Here is a 15,183-nt window from a genome sequence, read left to right on the forward strand (position 1 = left end):
GGAGAATTATGCGGTTTCCTGAGTTTCTCGGCGGCGATGTGATCCCCATCCCTTACCTGGACAGCGGCAGGTATTTTCGATCTCATTATCAGGATTTATAGATGCACAGGCTCCGACATTTTACGTACTCGGAAACACCTACAGGTTCAAAGAGAAGAGCTGGGTGGATGAGCGAGCGAGTGTGGATGAGTAAATGAGTCAGGAACTGAGTTATTTAGACAGGAAGCCGGCAGGAGCTCAGTGAAAACTAAGATGTATTTTTCATCGATTCTGGAGTGTTGCTGCTTGTTTTCAAGCCTCCCTTTGCCGCTTATATTGGAACTTAGGCTGACCTCTTCAACGATGTTTTCGTCCACAACACCCAAGGTCAAGGCTGGACAAAGCACGTGACCAGCTGAAGCGCGCGATCAGAGATAACAAGCGCAGCAACTGTCCGGAGGCTTTTTGCAAACGGATCAAGTTGTCTGGTTTCTGGGTTGAAGAGGTTTGTGCTGTCGGCTCCTGAGCTGATAGAATCATCTTGGGAGCATCAAGAAAGGAAATCAAAAACAGACATTGATGTGGATAACAAGGGAGATGATGATAACAGGCGATAAGCTGAGCTGCAGCTGCCACGCGCTGAGTCCAAGTCCAGCAGTGTGATGAGGCTATGATCATTTCATGGGAAAGATCCCGAATGTTAGAATTGTATTTAAGCACACCACATGAATCGCAGCTTTTGTGATTTATGTAATTGTTCAGGAAGCAGGTGACAGTCGAGGTAGCTGAATGTTTACACCTAGGAATCAGCTAAAGCTCGTATTTTACAAGATTTTCACCGACTGCTTGACATCAGCATCTGGTTAACTCGACTACATCCGGCTCAAGATCGTTAAACAGGACCTGACTTTCCAGTCTACCGAGATATACTGACGATAAAACTTCTCCTACGTTGATGTCGGCTTGAGAACAAAATGAGATAACTTCTTTATTTCTTCAAACCTGGTCTCGGCAAGAGTTTCCACGATAGCCGTTCACAGTCTAATCGTTGGAATATTGCTAAATGAAAGTTTGAGATATACTTTGAGCAGGTTTATATTAATTTAGAAAATTTGAGCAGTTCCCCTTCCATGGTATTTCCGCCTCTGCCTGTTCTTAGTATTTATTCTAAGTTTATCTACTTCAGTCAGTTGTCCTCAAGTGAACATCTCCTGTTTGTAGGTAGTGTGTGTTACATTGCTGCCACTAGATAGACAGGTTCCTCTGATGTTGTTCTAACAAGCATCGTTTTGCTGGCCTGCACGACTGAAGTAGTTACTGAGCTTTTGCACAGATTTATGTCTTCATAAATTATCATGTCTGGCATCTGATAGAAAAACAAGCTTCTCTCTATGTTTTATTTCGAAGTTTTCGAAACTTAGTTTCTTAGAAACTTAGACAACTTAGTTTCTCGTGCAAAACATTTATTCTCCCCTTGATAAAATGAAAAAAAGTAATCTAAGGTTTACAGTCTTCAATTTTATGGGTCCTCAGTCTTACTTGCAGTGAAAGGCCGGAGGTCGTTAAGTTGCTTTCTAAAGGACTTTCAAGAGACTTTGCCAGACCATTAGCTGTGGTTCACAAGAGCTGTGGTTCGAATTCAGAACCACCAGAAGGCAAAAAGTGGGTTTACCATCTGCATAGATGATGGTGCACATGATGCCTGTAGAAGGTCAGAAGGAGGGGGCAAAGAAAAGGACAAGGGGGAGGTCATAATCAGACGATCTGTGTACAGTGTCCTTGTGTTGTTTACTCGAGCTTTTAGCACAAGTTTGGATTCTATGGTGGGAGACAAGTGTGTGTGTGTGTGATGGAACTTGGAGAGACAGAGAGTGCAGGTACAAAAACAGAAAACATCAAACACTGTGTTCACGTCGTTCACATAACTTCTGCTGGTTTCAGAAGAATGAAATGAAATATATGTACACAAATTCCCATTATACATCCTTTTCACAAATCATAAATAATATCTTCTCTTGAGGTTATGAACTCGCTACGGTATATTACTCATTATTGTGATTTTGTGGATTCCGTAAACATCAACAATAACAATAACACACAAGAGAAAGAGAAGTGTAGGAAAAGAATCGGGCATATATGGAGACAGAGACAAAAGAAACACCCAGACAGTGAAGAAAAGAGGAGACAGAGACGGAGAGAAGACAGCGAGAGAGACAGAGACAGAGAGGGACTATTTGCGTGTGTTTACTCCAGCAGATGGAGGTGCAGACGTCATTCAAAAGATTCCTGCTGAGCGCGTGTCACTTGTTTTCATTGTGATTTCAGGATGAGGCAGATGTAAACATCATTATTACGAGGCGATAAGGCAGCTCCCGTCAGGCCACAGACGGGTAGAGTGATACAAGATACAGGACACGATGCACGTGTCACGTGCCAGCTGCTCGTCTGACGAGGGTACGCATGCACACAAACTCGTGGTTTTTTTTTCTTTTGTCCGTTTTATCACCGACTCATTCATTTTCGTTGTTGCATCTCTCTCTCTCACACACACACCACACTCTCTCTCTTACTTTCAGCACAAACTCGTCTCAGACATGTTTCCACATGATTCGTTATTTACAATCTATAACCAGTGTTGATGTGACAACATGATTACCTGTCCTAAAATTGCTATCCACGTGACTGATATTAAATTCACAATCTCGTAAAGTTGTAGTCTGTCAGAAATAAAGTCTGATATAAACTCATACTGACATCTGGATATAAGTTAATTTGCAATGTGATTCGTAGGTATATCAAGATATGCACGTGCGCTCTCTAAACCTCCCTGATGTTGACAAGATGTGAAAAGATATCTATTTTAATGAAAGTATTCCTAAATGATACAAACAGTCTATATTCCAAATATTAATAAATGGTTTCAATATTTTAATCAGAATGTTCTACATTCGCAGGTGTAGGATCCTGAAGACTAAAGTCGTTGTGGATCGTCTGTGACGTGGATGCTACCCTTCAGAAGGGAGACAAGCCTTCGGTCTCTGGCCGCGGAGTCGAGGACAATGGCGACCTCGTTGCCGACGACACTGGGGATCGTCAACAGGACGGTGACGGACTCAGTCGTCGAGATGACACCGGAAGAACAGCACGTGGAAAATCTCTTTTACATCGCCAGCAGGATCAACGACCTTTACCTCTGGGCAATCTTCGCGCTGGGTTTCCCGGGCAACTGTGCAGCCATAGTAACCATCGTGCGCATGCGCTCTATCGGCACCTTCCCCATTTTCGTGGCCTTGTTGGCTGTCATGGACACGATGGCACTGTCCGTCAAACTCTTGTTTTTCCAGCTCCTGCGACGCCAGGTGGATGTCGGGTCAAGCGGGTGCAACCTTCTCAGGTTACTATACTACAGTTTCCTTCATTTCCATGTCTACATATGTACTTATATATGTAGAAATGCTCGCATAAGTAACGAATATATGCCCATGAAATTATGCAGTATTTGTAAACTCGAAGTTAATTTAAAAATCCTCATAAAAAGTTAGCCCAGAAACATTCAGTCGTTGTGGGATGCTTTTCTGATGTATAAGCAACTCGAAAAAATATATTCCTTGAAACTTTAAAGAGAGCTACAGTTGAGTGACAGACCGTCTACAAGAAGAGAAACAGAAGGAGAAAAGCACCCAATAAAAAGTCCTTACACCTGCCATTCCATCACTCAGAATCAAGTGTCTAGGGTCTTGGCAGAATGCACTGTAGTAAAATGTTACTTCAGCGGGTATAAGATATAAATGGACCTCTTTACACCACAGGGTGTAATCGTTTAGGCATAAAAAGCAAAATTTAGCAATATATTCGTGTGCCGTCAACACAAGTACTTATACAACCAATATCGGGGAATGTTCGTATGAAATAAAAACTTTTACAGTTGTTAGAAAATTCTCCATAACAAGCAGGGACTCAAGCATTAACGAGGGCTTAACGGACACCTGCTGACAGCTTTTAGGCAACAACATGGACGTTCGCTGAGCCAGTGACGTCAGCAGCACGTTCATCGAGAAGCTTCTACGTCGATCCAAAGACACAAACAAATAAATTGCTGACCTCGCTGCACGTCGCCAACAGTTCGCACACCAGCATGTCGGTGTTATTATGAGTCACACCACCTGTCATTATGTTTACAGTCTGTTTCTCATGCAACAGATCGTAGCCCTCGACAGCTCAGCAAGGGGTTGAAAGGTCACATTTTCAGTTTTTACGACTGATTGTTACACTATCGCTGTGGTGTAAATGGTGTTGAAAAATACATTGGCTCGTGGAGGCAAACACCTGTCAGAAGTCCTTTAAACAGACCTTTGAGTAAGTAAGCGAGTAGTTAAGAGGGATGCTGTCTGTCTGGAAAGCTGCGCAAAAGGAGAGATAACTGACTTTGTAGAAACTTCGATTTGTTATTTTCATCACGAATGCGACATAAACACTTGAGTGGTTTAGCAGGATAAAACATAACAGCAAAGAATTACCCTCCCTGACCCTGTCAGCGGCTCCAAAATGTATTTACAGTCGACATAAGTGTGTATGGACCGGTCTCTTGCCTGTCCGTACTTCACACTAACAATAATAATAAATAAATAAATGAAAATATTTGTAAAGTGCTCATAAGAAACATGATCTTAACAAAAAACGATAAATAGACAACATAGGAGGGGCAGAAGAACAAACAACATGTTTACCATGGAAGGATAAACAACAGCACCAATGATGACTAAAAACAAATACAGAAAACGCCAAGAGGAACCAGGTAACAAGGCTAGGCTTTATGTTCGCACCTGTTACACAATGTAAAGCCATATAATGTGATACATTAGTCAGACATGTAGTCCACCACTACACTCGGTGTTTTCGGGTGCTGCGCAATGCAATACGATGTAACACAATTTCGTAGGATACGATACGATACAAGACAATATTACACGATACGGTGTGATTCGATGAGACACAACTTTATTATCGTCTGGGATAAACATGAAGGGTACCTGTCATGTTCACTTGATTTTCTGTAGGTCTGATGCTGTCATCAGTGAAGGAGTTGGTATCTAGGATATTTGTTTCTCATGGGTGCCATCGTGACACCGATCCAACCAATTAACACTTATCCCAAGTCGATTTATTGTCTTTTCTTTTCTAAGAAGCTCATTCACAATGACCTGACACACAGCTCAGCTTCAGTCACGTGGATGCCCAGCCTCAGACCAGCTCTTTGTAATTACTTGTCCCTGAACTCTTCCTGCAAGACGAGCGTTTCGCATGGGAGGCTGGAGTCGCACCTTAATTTTGTAACATGAAGAATCCAATTTACCACCCCCTAATTAGAGATGTGAGAACTAATGATATGATGCCTGTGATTTATAGCTTACTGGTCTCATTAACTGTCTGCTGTGTCAGCAAATATTTCACGCACCATCATGCATCTTGACATCTTTGCACTCAACTTGAATATTTCTGACTAACATACAAACTTGTCCTCATTCTGTCCGAGAGCTGCTGACAAAAAATCTGCTTTTGTGGATAATTTTGGTTCATAAATCTTTACGACGGTTTGTCGGCGGATGTTAAAACTGCAGCAGCTGCAGAAATCTCTAGAATTCTTTACGCGTATGAACGATTATCAGCGTTTCTGCTTCCAAAATGGCCAACTGGATCGTTGGCTGGCCTGGGAGGCTCCTTGGCGAGAAGAGAGAAGGAAGACATACGTGGGCAGCCGACCGAACCCACTGTGATCGATGGATGGTGGCGAGGAGTGTCTGCCTTTAATATCTCGCCATCAATCAGTATCGGGTGTTCGCTAAACAGCTCGGGCCGGCGGTCAGACCGACAATAGAAGCACACAGGCAGAGGTAGGAGGCGTCCGTGCTCAAAATTATGCACGTGACCAGAGCAGCCGTCAGACGTGCACGCGCCAATTCTCTCTCACTCTCGCGTTAACGAATATTGATGTGCTCTTGAGCTCAGCGATACGTATCGATGCATCCATGCATCCACCCATTGATCTTATCGCGTTTCATCTGAACTATCCATTTAATATTGAGCCTATCCCGATTTCATTTAAGCTATCCTCTCACGCTGGTCTATCCACCTGTTAATCCTATTCCATTTCATCTAAACTACGACAGAGGCGTGGAAACGTGGATAATTTCTGTATAGTTACTGTAACTCAGCATGGACCTTTAGGTAGTCAAAGGTTTATTCTTGAACTAAACCCGATCATGGCTTTGTGTCCTCATTCACCGAGAGGAGAGAAAGGGGAATCGACAATAATTTCTAATCTTTCTGAACCCGATTTGGATCAAAAAAGAATCGCAATTTAAAAGTTGTAAAGAGAAAACCAGATTCACCGAGTGAACTTCCCGTTTCTATGGTTACAGCTTCCTGGGTAGCTTCACGGCCAGCTACAGCTCGTGGATCCTGGTCTTCATGGCGCTGGAGAGGTACGTGGCCGTGCGCTTCCCGCTCAAGATCACCAACGGCAGTGGCGCGCGCAAGACCGCCATCGTGTTGGCCATCGTCGGTCTTGTCATCGCCCTCATCTTTATTCCCACGCTGTGGGTCTACGACATCCACGACATCGAGGGGATTCTTCAATGTCGGGTACACACGCGCGCGCACATACATGCACGCACTTTTCTCTTACATTGCCTTGTAAATCACACTTGTACTTGTTGACAATGTGCGATTGTACAATATAATTTACTGATTGCTCTTTTCCTTTCTTGTCTGATGATGATGATGACGACGACGACGACGACGACGACGATAATTATTATTTACAGAGCGCCCCCCCGTGGACCAGGATGCTCATACACATCTTGCACACACTTTTATCAGTAGGCATCAGGTGTGTTACACAGATAACTCAGATAACGGGCGCTGTCCTTGCTGTCTGCCCCTCGTTCCCGATTTTCTCGAGGTCTAAAAACCTTACCGTTAACCTTGATGATAACGGGTCACCTGAGGAGGGAGTGTAGGCTAACCTGCTGTTCCCACCTTTCTCGTCCTGTTCCCCAGGTGAAGCCTCGCTTACCTGTACTTCATGACCAACATCTTCTACTGGATCTCGACCGCGGTGTACGGACTGCTGCCCATCTTCCTCCTCAGCATCTTCAACTGCCTCATCGCCCATCAGATCCGTACTTCCTTCAAGGCCCGCAAAGTCATGCGCAACCTGCAGATGGAGCCACTCAACAGTTCCTGTGAAGTGCCGCTTCACCGACAGGTAAAGTCAAAGATCACCCTCAGAGCAACAGTTACTTTGTAATCATCCTGTTAGACAGAAAAAATGCATGAATTTAGAACATTAAAAGGTTTTGGTCAGCTTCGATAACAGACGACACTACGGACAATTTCTTCAGAAGAATGAGTTAAAAATAAGGTTACCTGTCCTACGGGGAGCGAACAGCGAGTGGTTCACTGTGTACCTCGCATGGGTTGTGGGAGGCGAAGCCTGATACTTTTGCTGCCTGTTACTTCCCCTGATAAATCACTAACTCATTGGCAGGATGTTTACTGTGCTGACATGATTAAGACTTGGCAACATGAAGGTATAGATGCCACATGCACAAAGTATATTTTATAGATGACACCGTAGACATATAAGTACGCAACGCGAGGTCACGGTGGTGGCATTGTATGCGACATCAGGTCACAGGAAGATGGAACTCACTGTTTGCCGGAAGGGCATATACCGAGGGTCACATGACTCTAACGACAAATACAGAGGTCAGCAGATAACTCGGGTGGCTAGTCGGTGACCTATGCCCCTCCACCTGTCTGTCCGCTGCAAGGCTTACGAGTTCGTGGGGTACCGTGAATCTCACTCGGGGTTAGATTTGCAGTTTTCAGGACACATACCCTGTCTGCCACATATCTGTCCTTGGCCCTCGCTAAAGCCTGTCTCGTTCTGACTTACAGACACCTCAAGTCGGGACATTCAGGTTTGGTTTACCTCAGATCCATGTCAGGAATTAGTCAGGCGGTTTGACGGTGACTCGTGACCCCGTGCTATTTTTTGCACTTGCATTCTTATTGAATTTTGATTTTAGTTAAATTTTAAACCTCTACAAATATTTGACATACAGATCTACACATACACAAGGATTAATCTGTTTCCAGATTAGTCAGGAAAAGATTCTCTAGGTCGCCACAAAATTATTTCCTCCGATGACCTTTTCTCTCTTTAGGGGAGGTAATTATAAAGCGAGGGTAGGTCCTTGCCCTGAGGAACTCGAGGACAAGTGTCTTGTTTACAAAATTAGAAGGCGGTGTCTAGACTCTGCAAATGTTTTATCCATGAAACCGTAGTTATAAAGTGATGTCTAAGGAGTCTGGAGAATAGTAACAAGTTGTGAGTTTTTCTGTTCCTTTCGAAAGATATTTCGTCTTCCTGGATTTTCTTTCTTTTGATTAGAAAAATTTATTCTAATCTGCTGTTCTCTGTTGTTACTCACTTTGTGTCGGCTATGAATGATAATGTATGGATGAGACGACAAGACTCCGCTTGGATGACATCCTTCAAAAGTCCAGAAGCATCCATATTTACATGAAGTGTCATAGACCCGTTCTTAATTGGGCAAAGTTCAGATGATCAACTGTCCAAAGTACCCTAAAGCTCCTTTGTAATGAAAAATATAATCAGAAATATACTAGGAATGCACTCGCATTCAAATTTGAGCTTAGCATGTTGAATAAAGTTCTGTCCCGAAGTTTGCCCTAAGATACTGGTTTCCTGCGACTTTCACATATAACTACGCCGAACTTGGTCAAACTATCGATGACCTTTGCCCCGTTGAGAAGAAGGTTTTATTTTTACATTCAGACAGCTAAGAGATTTATCAAAGTAATGCTATTTGCCCCTTACCAAACCCCGTACCCCGTCAGGCTGGACAAGGTCTGGCATTGTATCAGGTTTTCTACGAAGTACGAAGTAATTAATCTGCTTGGCGATACAGAGAGGAGAGTCCAGGCATTTCAAGACAGGTGCCTGGGGAGGCTGCTCCTGGTCTTGTACAGGAAACATGGTCTCCACACTCCACACACCAGAAACGCCTTCCTGCAACAATGAAGCAGTGCAAGCTGGTCTAGCGTGGCCATGTTACCCGGCAAGACACTAAATCGAAAACTTCCAGGTACCTTGAAGTTTCCAGCTACCTTGAAAGGGGGTGGACACCAGGGTGGTGAGAGGAAGAACTAGCCTGAGTCAAGAAGTGGACCTCATCACTATCGTCCTTCAGGAGTGTCGCGTTCCACCCCCAGCGTCGCCGGAAGTACGCTCACAGCCGCCCACACAGCCGGCCAGACACGCACAGACACTCGGCCGGAGGCAGTCAGCGACTTACCTCTCGAACCCGTGCACGGCACAAACCACGACAAAAGACGGGGAAAACGATACAAGCACGCAGTTTAATAAAAATATAAACACGAATACACGTACACAACCCCCCCCCCCCATAAAAAACCAGATAAAAAATACACCTACGAGCACTCGTCAAAAAAAACCCCAAAAACAACTGGGGACTGCCTCCCCGCAAAGAAAGTTACAAATGATATTCACACACAGCAGAAAGAAAAAAAAATACAAAGTATACGGCGACATAGCACAGTCAAGTGTCCGCTCAAGGTGTTCACAGAACCATCGGTGCCACCCCCTCTCCCTCTGGACCAGCTGTCCAGCTGACCTCACTCCCTCGTCCGGGTAGACCTTGGTCACGGAGTCTCTGCTCGTCGGCCTCCACCCTAGGTGCTCCCCCCGATGGCTAGGCCGCACACTGGCACAGCAGGGTCGCACACACGCGCTGACGAGGCGATGATGGCGCAGGGTCGACACCATGGCGGACAGTCACACAAAAGAGGACGACGACACAGACGAGGAGCAGAAAACGTCCAGCGAAATCGCGACTATGTAGAACACGGAGAAGAAGTAACACACGTAGAAGAAAACAAATGGAAGCCTGTAGAAAAACAACAATTCATCCAGTCAATCATACGGCACTCCAAACATTTCTCAGTTTCTAAAAACACCCTTGTACATATACACATCTATGACCAACCTGGTCACGAAACCGCTCGCTCTCATACAAATACATATATTTTACCGTTAGACAAGCGGCCCTTAACTCACAAATTCATACATGGAAAAACGGGTGCGTGCCACACGCGACGCGACCCGGCCATCACAAATTCTAACCTAACATTGAAAAGCGACATGTCTTCCACTTAAAACCAAAGACATAGTTGCAACATATAAAAATCAGTGCATTAGCACTCCAACCGAGAACTAAGGGCTCTATAAACTAGAATAGAGTGGAACTCAAAGAAATAGACTCTGCTCACCCAAAACGGCTTGTGCTACGACCCGACGGTCAGCTGCCCTCCACAACAGGAATGGCAGAAACTTTCCCGTGGATATCCGCGGACACTTTCCATACGAAGCCCACACGGTTTGGGTAAAACGGCGCAGCCCACACTGCCCACATTGGCCCGGCCTCCCGCCGTCCTTTCCGACACCAAACGCTCCTCTCTCCACAGATCCCAGGTCAGAACTGCCACGAGGGACGCTGCTCTCTGGGGGTCACTTCCTGTCGCCCAGGGGCTGTGACCAATCGACAGCGCCCACGACACCCAGCCCACGTCAAGGCGCGTGAATGCTTTTCACGCCAAAACCTTGGACAGGGAAGGGAGGGGCCCGAACAGTGCACCCCCAAAGCTCCCACCGGCAGCACACCGCACTCAAGCCGACGTCACGTGACGTAGCAAGAGTGTGACGTAAGGCACGGCTACGGTCAGCGGGAGAAGGCCTTGACCTTTTCCCCGCGAACTGTACAAAAAACAGCCGTCAGCCGTCGTCTGCTGTGAGCTGCCTGCTGGAACAGGAGCGTCCCCAGGCCGGAATCATGACACGCGACAAGGAGTGAGTGGTGGTCCTTGTCAGGTGCAGCCTCTACCCATGTACCCCACACAACCCCAATGTCGGGTACCAGTCGAGAAACCAATGACCTTACTTTCTAGTCTGGGAACACAGGAAGTGTGAGGTGCTGTGAGCAAACTAAGCCTACTTTGTCCAACACTGAACTGCAGATTGATGGAGAAATGACTTGAAATACAACCCCTCTGTCATGCAGGAAGCTCTCGGCAGTCAGAGAATCAGTAGTTCCTAATAGATTGTGTTACTTTAATGATTTAGCAGCAGTTAATTCAGGTTTAGATGTTATTGAACCTTCTGCGTGTTTTATTTTTATTTCTTTGTTCTTGTGTAAACTGCTTTGATCTCTCTCTCTTTCTGATCGTTTATCCGCGTGCAAATGAATGCGTGTGTGCTTTTTAAAATTAAAAAAATGATAAATAAAAGTTTCAAAGAGCAATGCTTCTTATAGCTTCTTTAGCTGTTAACTGCAAGCTTCAATTTACACCCGAATTATCAAAACAAATAAATCCCCTGCATGCTTGGGTTTCTAGAGGTATATTATGCATTTTTATGTATTTTCGTTTCGTGTGCATGTTTATTTAATTGGAAAAAAAGACGTTGACATATCCTGAATTCTAGGCGTAAGCCATGACGATAAGGGTTGTGGGATTTTCTCTGTCAACAGAGGCCTCCGCGAAAAACACATGCCATCCAGATGCAGGTAAAACGAACGACAACTCCTTGTCTCCTTGTGGTGCTTCTGTCGCACTGTGCATTCTCGCCCTTTGGGCTTGGGTGGCCTTATTCTGTGGCTGTACTATCCAACATACATATAAATCTTGTCTTTACTCGTGGAGTCTAGCCGAGGGTGTGTTTGCGTCTCGCTGGATGACTTTGTGGGCACGCTGTACTGTGTCGTCATGGAAACGGGAGTAACAGTCCTTTGTAAACGTTTCAGTTTGTCGTTACCAGAGCAGACACGATCCTTCTTCAATTGCAAGTCGTTCTCTCGTGACCGCACGAGATGACCGCGGAAAAGGAAATAAAAGTGATGTGCATGACCTAGAAATTCGTCTCGACGATCGATGTCCCTGCTTCACTTAACCACCTAAATGTGTCGTTAGTGAGGCGGATCCCTGCTTCCGTCCGACTTCCACCAGGAAAGTGACTTCATTCTGAAGGAACTGCGGTTCAGCTAATCTCCGTAGCAAAACCTCCCTTTCCTTTAACTAATTGCCTCCAGCTAATGTGTTTTTTTATTTTGTTGTTCATGTTTCGTGTCTTTTGGTGTAATGTGATGGCTTGGGCGTGTGGTGGATTCTGTTAATTTGCTTTGCGACATTCATTTTGTATTTTTAATAAATGCTTCTAAAGATCTACCTCTATCTGCTGTGAAACTAATTAATGTTCTGTATAGATTCTTATTATTAATTGAAATAGTAGAATGATATGACAGTAATATATCTTTCTCTATGTTATTTATTTCAGTTTGTGTCGTTGATTAAGTTGTTTATTTGTAACAATTGTTATTGTTGTAGTCATTCATTACTTCACAAAATTTAATTCCCCATTTAATACATGTAACTAGCAATACATTCCCGAATATTACCATCAGTATTACACAGTTTTTCTTTTACAGCAGGATAAAATTGTGTTCTTTCTCTCTCAAGATGTAACCGGTACCTGTGTTAGCTCATCGTAGTACACCCACGTGTTTGTCAGTCGCCCCGTAGCTTGATAAGCTGATGTCCACTGTTTCTTAGGAGTATATTTGGCGGAGATTCAGAGTTTTAATATACATGCGAGATTACGAGAGGAGGAAGGGAGAGAAATATGAAAGGACAGATTGACCAGACTCAAGAAAAATGAAGAAATATGAACCCATAAATTGTCGCTCCCGCCCATCCCTACACACTCACGTGCACACACACACACACAATTAATAACTCACAAAGCTTTCAAAAATATAGCGCGCTTTAAGGCTGAGAAAACCCCCCGACTTTTCATTATTTACAGCTTGAGACTGAATGGATGCTGTTTATTAATGTGTGAAAATATTCTGATTTCTGATTTCTTATGAGAAGAGTAAACACTAGTATTATCAGACCGCTGCGAAAGCTCTATTAAGGTGTCAAACAATACACGAAAATAAAGCTAATACAATGTGAACAAAGTAAAACTAAAAAAAATAAAAGAAAACTATTAAGTTGAGTGGAGGGTTAATACAAGCTACAGGAAAGGTTGGTGACAAACGAAGGAGGCGGTGTCAGAAAAAAGACAAGAAGAAATAGAAGAAACAGAGAAGGAAAAAAAAAGATTGCAGTGATGAAGAAGATCGGTCGGTTGGTTGGTTGGATGGATGAATGGTTGAATGGTTGATTGAATGGTCGGTTGGTCAGCATCAGAGCGTAGCGGGGAAAGTAATGGTCACATGAGGATGACAAACACGCAATGATAAACATAGTAAGAACAGATGGCTGTGATGTGTTTGACGAGCTACCTTTGCTAATGTTGCAGGTGAACTTGATGCTGCTGTCGGCGACCGTCGTCTTCGTCATCCTGACTCTGCCCATCAGCGTGTACTTTGTGGCGGAAGTGCACTGGAATGTGGGGACACATGGCAGCCAAGGTGGGGCCATCAAATTCCTGTTCCAGCAGGTCTCCTACGTGCTGTGCGACTCCACGCACGCCGTCAACTTCTACCTGTACTTCCTGACGGCCAAGCGCTTCCGTCACCACTTCCTCCGCCTCGTCACCTGCAAGGGCTGCAGCTGCCGACGTACCAACTGCCCTTTGACCCTTTCCTGCACCAGTGGCTGTTGTTGCTGCTGCTGCTGTTGTTCCAAGAAGGCCGAGTCTGAGGACTTGTAGCGTGTCACTGTGTAGGGATGGTTTCTGAGTTCTGTGAAACCTTGACGAAAGGCTCACCTGTTCCATGGTGGTATGAGAAGACATCCAGACATGGGAGGAAAATGATAGGTCGATATTTCTCCAGACAACGGGGTCCATGGATGTATAGGATGCGATTAGCTCAACTGGACTCTGAAGGTGTGAATTTTTTGTGTTCGGCATGCCGACTACCTTGCAGGCCCTTAAGTGTGTGACCGTTTCCACTGGCCTCGCTGGAAGCTATGGCTTAAATCAAGAATGTGAATATATCGGAGGAAATCAGAAGAAAAGAAGGAGTGAAAAGAGTGCGATATACAGAATGAAAATCTAATAACACCGACTTCACGATATGCTGACAAACACCGCCATCATGATGTTCTAACATGAAACTCGATAAACACCAACATCACACACCATCAATACTCTCGTTGTCATCATTGTCATCATCTTATTATTGTCATTATCACCTTTTTAACTCCATCTGATTTCATATGCAGTGGATGCCTGATGATGTTCATTTCAGTGATTCCACACTCCAACAAAAAGAATGCAGAAGACTATAGTCTGCTTCATTAACTTCGCTCTACAGTTTGACATTTGCTGAAGAACTGTTGACCAGCCTGTCACGTGACTCTTTCTGGATGACAGGTAGTTATTGAACGAGGACGTATCGACCCTGGACTGCTAATTGGACAAGAAATCAAACTCTACCCAGTCGATCGGGGAATCTTTGCTGTTCACAGTAATGCCGAGGTTAATGACATCATCAGCGATGTTCAGAGAACCTGCAGAGTAACCCGACGCCCGTGAACAGCCACACAGAGAAACCAGTCAGATGTGGGAAGAAGAGAGAAGAAGCATAAGGGCCGTGCAATGCTCTGTGTATGTGTGTGTGAGAAAGAGAAAGAGAAAGAGAAAGAGAAATAAAGAGAGGAACAGGCAAGTGTACTGTAAGGTCTCACTGACAGTCAAGGGTATTGTAAGGTCTTGCTGACACTTAGTCATGAAATAAACTTTCTCTGAATGGGTAGAGACGTCTTTGTTGAATGAAACAACAGTGGATGTGGTCTCGCCCTATTTGTCCCATTCATACCCCTTACCCACCCCAAAATCCCCTAAAAATATCGTTGGTATTTCACTTGTTCTCTTTGTCATGACAACGAACAACGGTTTTCTTACATGGCTTTTATAAACTGCCCAAACATAAAGTTTTAGAATCACTACAATCCAGACGGATTGGTTAGATCGTCTGCGAGATCATTGAGGTAAAAACTTGATTAGCAGGAAGATATGTACGCTGAATTTCCACAAATAATGCAGAAACATTTTGGGGTGGATGCTCTTAGCTTTTACATGCCAGCCTC

The 15,183-nt window shown here is 44.4% G+C and overlaps 1 protein-coding gene across 1 annotated transcript in view; it reads left to right on the forward strand.

The window, feature by feature from the left end:
* The window catches only part of LOC112564842, a 33,003-nt gene extending 18,930 nt beyond the window's left edge, over window positions 1-14,073 (forward strand). Inside the window, exons 2-6 of the mRNA XM_025239914.1 lie at window positions 2,305-2,433; window positions 2,934-3,373; window positions 6,399-6,621; window positions 7,039-7,223; window positions 13,354-14,073. Coding sequence (XP_025095699.1) covers window positions 2,982-3,373; window positions 6,399-6,621; window positions 7,039-7,223; window positions 13,354-13,801 — 1,248 coding nt within the window. The 5' untranslated portion in view covers window positions 2,305-2,433; window positions 2,934-2,981 and the 3' untranslated portion in view covers window positions 13,802-14,073. The remainder of the gene's footprint in view (window positions 1-2,304; window positions 2,434-2,933; window positions 3,374-6,398; window positions 6,622-7,038; window positions 7,224-13,353) is intronic.
* Window positions 14,074-15,183: the final 1,110 nt, after the last annotated feature.

Source organism: Pomacea canaliculata, linkage group LG5 (assembly GCF_003073045.1).
Source record: "Pomacea canaliculata isolate SZHN2017 linkage group LG5, ASM307304v1, whole genome shotgun sequence".
Lineage (NCBI taxonomy): Eukaryota > Metazoa > Mollusca > Gastropoda > Architaenioglossa > Ampullariidae > Pomacea > Pomacea canaliculata.